We start from the raw sequence: 10,391 nt of genomic DNA on the forward strand, positions 1-10,391 counted from the left end.
AAGAGTAGCTCAATTTTGTATTCATCATGCTACCAATGATAACACTATCAATAAAATTGGTCCTTTTTTATCTTATCTATGTTGTACTCTTCTATCCTATACAAAAGAAGGGCCAAAAAATGCTGACTTGTTTACTAAAAAAACAAAAGAAGATCTACGTTTCCAAATCGCTTCGATGAATTGAATTCAAAAGCTCTGTTTTTTCATCATTATCGTCCGACCCACTTCCAGTCAGCTCCTTAGCCCTCTCGGCCTCTTCTTCCCAATTGGTCCGAACCAGAGCCATCAGCATCGCTATGGCACAAGACCCTTGAGCCGCCAACAGCCCAATCCACAGCCCTTTGAAGTCCCACCCGCCGTAAAAGCTCAGCCATATAGCAATTGGCATTCCCACCATGTAAAAACATCCCAAATTTATGTTCGCCCCCAATTTTGGCCGCGCGGTGCCCCTCAATACTCCACAGCTTGTCGTCTGTGGGCAGTTCCCCAGCTCGCAGAGTCCGATGATTGGGAGAACCAGACATGTCAATTCGATGATTCCTGTGTCATTTGTGAACATTTTCGCCCATACTTTCCGGACATTGAAAGCGAACGCCAAAGCTGATAGCCCAAGGAAGAAGCTTGTACAGAGCCCAACAATGGCTGCTAATTTGGCTTTGTTTGGACGATTTGCACCCAATTCGTTTCCCACTCTGGTTGATACTCCAAAGCTTAATGACGAAGGGAAAATGTAGATCAAAGCAGTGGTTTGTATCAGAATCCCCATGGAAGCCACTGTTGATTGAGGATTCATCATGAACCCACTTAGCAAAATCATGATTTCATACCACCACCATTCTAAACACACCGAAATACAGCTCGGAATCGCCAATTCAAGTAGCGATTTCCATTCCTTCAAACACTCCGACGACATTCCCGGCCAGGTTTTCTTGTACACGCCGGAGACTATAATGAATAAGATCAGTAATCCAACGAGGTTGAAATTGGTCCACACAGCTCCCAAAGCGACGCCGTAAATTCCCCAATCGAAAACAGAGACGAGCAGGTAATTGATTGGGATATGAAATATAATGGCTAATCCAGCGCAGTATGTGAGAGGGAGGTTAATTGATTGACTGCGAAGATAAATTCGTAAAGGGTGGAGAAAAGACAGAGCAATTAAATCAGGGACAGAACAGAGTATGTAGGAATGAGCTTCGCTGGCAATATCATCGTTTTGGCCGCAAAGGAGGAGGATTTTCTTCATGTTAAACCACAAAAACGAAATGGGTATTGACGAAAAGAGGAGAAGAATGACTGTTCTTTGAAGGGCAAGGCCCAAAAGTTTGAATTTTTGAGCCCCAAAAGCTTGGCCGCAAATGGGCTCCATGCCGACGGCGAGGCCAGAGAGAACAGAGTAGCCTGTAATATTAGCAAACCCAATCGCAAGCGAACCACCAGCCAAGGACAAACCACCCAATCGGCCGAGAAACAACATGGAGATCATCGAACGAGAGTACATCAAAAAGCCGACAAGAACCATCGGAAGTGCGATGTCGGCTATGCATTTGAGCTCTGTCAGAACAAGACACAGATTTGGAAATCTCTCTGTTTCGGAGATCAGAGGAGCTTTAAGTGAAGTAGTATTGGTCGGAATCTTTGGCTGGTCGGAAAGTACAGAACCAGAACCAGAACCAGAACCAGACATTGTCGGAAACAAAAAAGGAGTCTTTTTTGGACTAGGATAGAAATCCGTCACGAAATATGGTTTGAATCTTTCTTCACGCGGCCTTATATGACCACCAAATTTGTCACTGTTAGGGCCTGCAACGGAAGAACTACGAAAATTCCGAGTAGAGAGAGAAACAGAGCAAGAGAGAGAAAGAGAGATTTCAAAGACCAAATCTTTTATGGGTCAGAGCGAAGGAATCAAAAGGGTTATGGCAGTATTTATAGGCAAGAAAATTCTTCTTAAATTTACGAGTCAAGCCGAACAAAGACCAGTAAAAAAAAAAAAAAACCCTTCTGTCACGAACAGCGTCATGAGCGCAGGAAAAGCTGCCATTGGTGGTTCTGTTAGTGGACAAATATAAAGGATTGGACGGTTAAGTCGGTCCCAATTTTTTATTGTTTGATATTAAGTTGGTTCCGAGGAGGAACCGTGTACGTGCATGACATGCCCTGTTTATCTTGTTTTCCACTAAAATTTCAAGAATTATAATTCATTCGAGTGTTGATCATATTTATTATGGCTTTGGACCCACGCCGTTTTCCTTTTCCTTTCTCATTTACTTTATGTTTTTTGCATTTTAATTTATTATCATAATATTATAATCTACCGTCAGAATTCAAAAAACAATCTATTTTAATTGATTTCTTTATGAGTCAACTATGAGTTACTGTAACCTTACCTTTATCGTCATTAATGTCTACAAATTTTATCTCTGCTAGATGAACACGACTCTCCACAATGATAAAGAGCTTCCCCAAAATACCTCATTACAAATGGAGTTAGTATTACTCACTTATAAACCCATAATCATTTCTTAAATTAATCGATATGGGACTTTCATCATCCAACGATCTCCTCGTTCACTCTCGTTTTTCCTATGGTGAGAACCATAACCACTAAACTGGACTTATCACCTATCATGTTGAACTCTCTCTATTTTTCTCTCGTTCATCATATGCCAACTTCTATCGTTCACCATATGAATGTCATTGTCATCATTGTCCAGTTTGTTGACATAAATCTCTCTCAATATTTGTAGTTAAATCGAAGAACCAGACTAACCCAACCTAAAAATATAACCGTTAGGATTTGATTATCCTCAATAAACTAGATTGGTCTAATCAAAGAGTTGACTAATTCAAGACTCATATTTATGAAAACTCTGGTATAATATACAATATCTGTAAGTTTATATATTATTATTATTATAGAGACGGCGGAAAGGTGGCCAAACCTATTTTCATGTCACGACAATATTTGAGGTTTTGTTATTTTTGTTCTTGTTTATGTTTTATGTTCTTAACTTTCCTCCCAAAATTACACCAAAAGACAATTCAAAACCCTAATTTCATATTGAAAACATTTTAAATGAGATTTACGACCAAATTGTTTTGTTTTTAGTTATAGTTTTTGTTTTTACTTTTGTTTTTTGGCTTTTATCTTATTGGTTGAAAATATATTTCAACCCAACTTTATGGATATATATACATATTTTCATTCAATAGTTCAATAGTCGAAAAATTATTTTATTTTCGGTTATTTTATTCTTTTCAATATCAATTGAATTGACTTTTATCCACATTTTTTACTGTTCACTAATTCGTATGATGTGAATGTTTGATTAATCCACCACACCTAAATAGTGTGAAAGTTATCTTATTTATAATCAAATGAATTACAAGGATATGGAAATAGTAATAAATGGAAATAACAATAAATGGAAAGATACCTATGATAATAAGGCAAATATTAGATATTTGCCTTATAATAAAATATCAAATATAATATATATGGTAAACTATAAATTATTACTAAATATCGTTAACACCCCACCGCAAGCTAAGCGTCGGATATATTTGCAAGCTAAGCGTCGGATATATTTGGCTTATAATAAAATATCAAATATAATATATATGGTAAACTATAAATTATTACTAAATATCCTTACCATATGATCCAGACTAACCTAACAAAAAAAAATTATGGTTGGATTAGATTCATTATGGTTGAATCTAAAAAACTGAACCGATCTATTAATATTTTTTTTAAATGATTAATTTTTAAACGTGAGAACCATTAAAATATATCTTTAAATGTCAGATTATTTTTATATTTTAATAAAAGAAGTACAAAATCAAATTCTTTTCAAAATAATTTTTTGAAATAGACTTTTTAAGCATATGATAGGTATGAATGAGCTACTAAATAACATAATCATTTAAATGATTTTTCGAATAAATAAAGTAAATACCATTGTTTTAACGTGTAATAAAATTTTAAATCAAACCTCATCATTTAAAAAAATTGTATGTGTACGTTGTACCTATATTTTTACTAATTAAATATGTCGATGTCCAATTTGAACATAATCTAATATAATATGTTAAATTGAAATTAAGAACGGATAATTACTTTTACTTTCATCTTATCTTCAACTTTCGAGTTAACGTGTTTATCAGTGTATCGATTAGAAAATGTTTATTGTCATTCAAACTTCTTAGGTCATATCAACTAGTTGATTTGATGGGACCGAGTCATCTCAAGTGGTTGATATTGATGGGACACGCCTATTTAGTTCCAGATGTTTATTAGATTGCATATGGTTGTATCCAAACATAAACCTTATGACCTAGCTATCTTTCGTAGAAAGTCACCTCTAACTATTGAGTATATGAAAAGTTTCAATATTTTAATATTTTACTTTTATTTATAAATTATATTTTTTCTTGTAACTTCTGGGTCGCAAAAATCGGTTGATACCGGCAAGCACAACTGTTTGGATCAAGTTGATTATGTGTTCGAATAATGACATTCAAATTTTTAAATCTTTACCTTAGAATTAATTGTATGTGTGGATATGGACGAGGGAGACAATATAACTAACAGTAACGCATCGTCTATGACGAAAGGTATCAGTTCGAGCCTGATTATCTTCTAAAATTAAAGATATGAAACTTAAACTCGAACATTCATGAACACTGAGATGAATCTAATAAGTAATAAACAAACAAATAGAAGCTCGTAGACGAGTTAGTGGATTCGTGGCATATTGAAAATGGATTAAAGGGAATTCATCTCCCATTAAATTTATGGATGGTGGGGACTTTGGAGAACAAAAAATGCCATTAAATTTATGGATCAAATATTTAGAAAGGCTTGACTTTTATTAACTTTTTCTTTGTAGGTGAAAGAGAAAGGATTTTGTTGTTTGTGCAATGGGGAACTCATAGTATTCCCTTTGGTATGTGCATGAATTTGTTTCATTACATTCCCATTCATCTTTCTACTTTAAGTAAAGACATTAAGTAAATATTTCAAATGGGTAATGTTATATTTCCTCTAATCTTTGTATGTTTAAATCTTACATGAATACTTATCTATTTAACACGTTAGAGCGTTTATTCGAGTCTTTTTACAAGTGTTCATATGGTCCGAGAACTCGATCAACTCGAACTATCTAACCTAAACAATAAATATTGAGTTGTGTTGGATTTTTTCAATTTGCAGATTGACGTTTTTAACTCGAAAATAGAGTTACAATCTAATCTTGTCATACTCTACTTTGAAAATTATTATGAAAATTAAGAATATTTGACATTTATAATCTATATTCCTGATGATGCATGTGACTTGTGAATGTTTGATATTTGAGTTTTATGAAATTTTAGTTATTAATATACCATGTAATGTGAATAAATATGATTTTTTTAAATAATTAAAAAAATAATCTGATAATTCAACCCAACCCAACCGGAAAATAAAGGGTTGAGCTAGGTTGGGTTGTGAACCCTATTCGGGTTGCTGAGATCACCAACTCAACAAACCTGGAATTTCAAGTTAGCCAAAAAGATTTTTCCAATCCAACCCATGTATACCCCTAAATCTTTTACCTTTGGTTTTGTAGTAAACTCGGGTATTTTCGTCATTTGATATTTTGAGCGTTTCATTGACTAATTTGTAAATTATTTACTGTTTTGATATTTGAGGCTAAATTATACAAAATAGTTCAAAGTCGAAGGTCTTTTAATTGTGATATTCGTTCTACACGATAACTATTGATTTTTTGAATGGTAATTATTATAACACGAGTGAAAATACAAAAAAATAAATAAAATTTTGAAAATGAACATGCATGCATTCTTGGGGCAAAATTGGTAAGTAATGCAAAATCAAAATTAACCAAAATTTGAAAAGGTAAAAGGTAAAAGGCAAGTAGGTCATTCATGTATCTACACGTTCATATTATATACAAATAATTGTTGGGTGAATCATTTCCATTTTCGCAATGTGTAATCCATATTTTGATTCTCACGTTCTTTCCTTATACTAAATGTATTATACTTTGACGACAAGTTTGAATTAAGTTGTTGACTTTCGAGAGATTGTGATAATTATTTTTTCTATTGAATACAGTTTAATAATAAATAGAGATTTGAATCTATGAACTATCGACCATTAAATTATGTTCATGTCAACGATAATAAAAATTATGTAATTGAAGATTTGAACTATCTCGTTGATGACAATAAATCTTGAATTGACTAGGTAAGGGTCAAAAGCATATTCTTTCTCCGCCGTAACCTGACTATTTCACTCTTTCCGATGTCTGTTTTATCCCTAAAGGGTAAGGGAAATGAGAGAGTAAGGAGAGGTCATTAGATATTTACCTAAACCGGTAGGTAGGTCCTTGAGCAGATCCCACGTTAGCCCCAAGACGAGTCCTCGGGGGGACTCCACCAAGAGGTTCTTTCTCTCACGCACGTAATTTCGCCCGCTTTCTGTTGAGGTCTATCCTGTGGAGGTACTCAAATTGGATCAGTGATCGATTACCAAAAAAAAAAAAAAAAAAAAAAAAAAAAAAAAAAAAAAAAAAAAAAAAAAAAAAAAAAAAAACAAAAAAGCAAAGGTTTCATTCAAACCAATTATTGTCGGATTTGGTTGTGAAATTAATGGTTAGGTTATAGAAAGTGAAATACAAAGATAAAGGTTGCTGAAATTATGCACTTTTCAAAGGAAGAACTAATAGGGATAGCTTGGAATGACTTGTGGAAGTATACAAAATATAAATACAACCACCCAAAAGTTAAAAAAAAAACAAGGCAATTATTGATAAAATATTGTTATACTCGATTGACATGATCCAGGTACGTATCAAACGAGTTGGTAGATATACGATCATGCCTTAGATGCATGTGGTATGCAGTGTCATCAGGTTATTATGTGGGAATTTGTAAGGACCTGAAAATTTCTACTTAATTTAAGATCACTCGTGTATATATATTCTAAACATTGAAGGCGGAAGATTTATTTAAATTCCATAAAACATATCTTTATCATAAAACACAGTCATGAACTTACGTGTTTCGAAAATATCTTTACAATGATACAACAAAAGACTAAAGAAAATAAATAAGCGTTTAAGTTAAAAACATCATATTCTAGCCTAAGTCTAAGAAAATAAATATCACTATCTTATGAATGTGTCATGGTCTCGAGTTGCGATGTCGTCGTCAGCCGTAAGGAATGTCTTGTCTTAACCTAAAGAATGTAGTAGCACATGATTGAGTATTTGAAGAAATACTCAATAAATGACCCCACTATTGGGGTTTAAATGCAAGAACATGCAAATGTAATGACGAGATCTATTATTTCAATCTATTTTCCTACGGTGCTGTCCTAACGGGTAATTTGGACGTATACCATATACTCTACACACAACCCATACATGCGAGTATGGGCTCACCAGTCAGTTCGCACACCGTTGGGCCACTTTTCTTGTCGGACGAGCATACTTTGAGAGTTCCTTAGACCGGACACCCGTAAGAACTAGTAACTGTCACGGTAGCGCTATGCAAAACATAAAGATCGTTGTCCTGACATTGGATGTACGCGTCCGTACCCTCATGATGGAATGGGGGTATCCCCCAAATGCATGAGCACACATAATGCATGAGATCCTCAATATTTCTACTTTTATCATTAATGAATATAAACCACGCTATCATCTTTCATGCTTAACATGTCATTTCTCATTTTTCACTCTACGTATCATACATAATCCTAACGGAGTTACATTTCATTTCATTTATCGTGATATCATGTCATTCATAACATACTGAATACATACATTTTAGAAAACATAACACAACGCTTCATGCTTTTAACATGTCATTTCATAACATGCAATTCATACAACAATTACCTTAATGGACACACAAAGCAATCTAAACATAACACATCACATCACAATATATCGTATCATAAACATGTCATATCGTAAACACTTCGTGGTCATATCGTTCCCTAACTTATCATAGTCATAACGTTCTTATACCTATCACAGTCATATCGTACATGAACGTACCTTAGTCATATCATCACAAGAACGTATCCTAACGCTATCGTTCTATCAACCTATCACAAACCTATCTCTTTCTACCCATATCCTAACCATATTCTTTCATCAATCTCTTCTATCCATAGAACTCTGGTATGTAACCTAACTTTAACGTTTCATGAACGTATCTTACTCCTATCGTTACATTTCATTTTGTGCATCCTTCTCGTATCCTATCTCAAACATATCCTCAAACACATTGTACCACAATTATTATCCTACAATTCACATATTATAACATAACATAAACATAATATAAGCATACCGATTCACAAATAATTCACACATATAAGTATATATGACACGTGCAGAATCACAGGCACGTTGGCTCTGCACGTGTCAACATCAAATATAACCATGCCGACAGTAAGGTTACTTACCTAGTTTGCTTAAGTTGTTGTTACGAATATATCCTTAATGAAAGTTTGATTCTGTCTTTTGAAATCCAAGTCAACTTATGTGAGCTCATGACATCAGTTTGAAGTTTGAACTCTATAAAATTATTTCTTTAATTTACATTGGTTATTACAACCATGGTTAAAAGGCTTGAAATGTTATATATCTATAATTATATTTTTATTAAAAATTTTATTTTTCATGGTTACTCTGGTAATAAAAAATAAAAAATAATAAAATAATAAAAAATTCAAGTTATTCTCGGCTTGCTGTCTGTCTTTTTAAAGAATCTTCATTTTTCTGTGTATTTACCATGTTTCCTTTTTATTTTGTAATAATGGATTCCAAATTTCGAGTGGATCCATGTTTCCATCTCTTTCCTTATCTCAGTGTTTCTTGTTCACAAATTTTCTTGTCATTCTATTTTTAATCTATTCATTTGGCTACTTATATAAATTTAATCTAATATTACTAATCTAACGTGTTTTACTAGAATTTGTATAAATGATTTATATTTAGTTTCTAACTCAAAGCTAAACTAGTGTAATAATTTAATGAACATCTAACTATAGACTGTGATTTCTAAAAAATAAATAGAATAAAAGAAAATTAAGATTTAAAATATATCTTATTGATCACATCTATCTTCACGTAAATCTCCCGTGAATCTCAACTGGTAAAGGTCGTTCTCATTTTTTTCCATAAGTAAATCTGACAATTGTTGTTTTTCGGTTTCTTTTTGCAGTAACTGTTAGCATAAGAATGGGTTGAAGAGGAATAATTGTGGGAATGGATGAGAGGTTAGTGGAGAGGAGCCAGTAAATGTTGTTTTTTTTAATCTATTTATTCATTATTATTATTATTATTATTATTATTATTTTAACTTTTTTTATAATTATTTTTATGGGTTTACTTCTGATTTTATTTATTATTTGGGCTATTACAAAATTGTTACTGGGTCTCTCTAACTAATCTCTAGTAACGAACGGTTTGAATCGATAAAGTTTTGTATGGTGTTTTAGTAGTTGAGAAGCACAAGGGTCACTCCCTCCAAATTATGATTAGCATAGAGAATCGACAAGTAAACTGTCTCAATTTACGAAGTTCAGAAATGTACAATAAGTTGGAACATTTACGAGCTCAAAGGTCACCAATGTCTAATCATGAACCCCGAAGTTTCATAAGCATTTTCGAGCCAAGGGGTTGAAAGTTCAAAAATTGTCATTCCATGACCCATTCTATTGTCGCCCTTAAATTTTTGTCTCGACTTCGACATCAATGTACACAACATGCATTGTTAGAATCAAAGAAATTTAAACGTCCTAAGTATGTTCGGTTTTATACTTGTTCGAAACATATTATGTCTCATCAAAGAAAATATATAAATAATGACGGCCCAATCCAAAATTAATGATTTAGTAGCCGGCCCAACCCATTTTAATTATTTTCTTTTATTTTTTTTATTTAATATCTTTTCACTACTATTATATTTCAACTTGGAGACCATCAAACTATGTCAATGTCTCGGAAAAATCCGATCAATCGAGTTTGGTTATTATTTTATTAAGATTGGGTTGAATTCAAATAAATAAAAATTTTATGAATTGAATTAGTGCATTGGTTTCTCTAAAACTAGAACGTGTTTAATCGAATTGATCTGAATTTATTATTAATTTTACATTTATTTTCATTATTTAGAAGTTCAATTAAATATTTGAAACTAAATAAATAGATGGTTTAAGAATTAACGTTCTACTTCTAAACCCATGACTAAGTTATGCTAAGTCGATCAAATTCTTTGAACCGTCGACTCTTTTGAACAGTTTTGTGCGAACGATTTTTTTTTTTTTTTTTTTTTTTTTTTTTTTTTTTTTTTTTTTTTTTTTT

General features: G+C 32.8%; 1 protein-coding gene across 1 annotated transcript; it reads right to left on the reverse strand.

The window, feature by feature from the left end:
• LOC111469149 (protein DETOXIFICATION 49-like) lies at nt 1-1,883 on the reverse strand. Its single transcript, XM_023114408.1, has one exon. It carries the CDS (start codon nt 1,685-1,687, stop codon nt 155-157), a length of 1,533 nt encoding a protein of 510 aa, XP_022970176.1. The 5' UTR covers nt 1,688-1,883; the 3' UTR covers nt 1-154.
• Between the last annotated feature and the right edge of the window lie 8,508 nt (nt 1,884-10,391).

This window comes from Cucurbita maxima, unplaced genomic scaffold, assembly GCF_002738345.1.
Source record: "Cucurbita maxima cultivar Rimu unplaced genomic scaffold, Cmax_1.0 Cma_Scf00038, whole genome shotgun sequence".
NCBI classification, from domain to species: domain Eukaryota; kingdom Viridiplantae; phylum Streptophyta; class Magnoliopsida; order Cucurbitales; family Cucurbitaceae; genus Cucurbita; species Cucurbita maxima.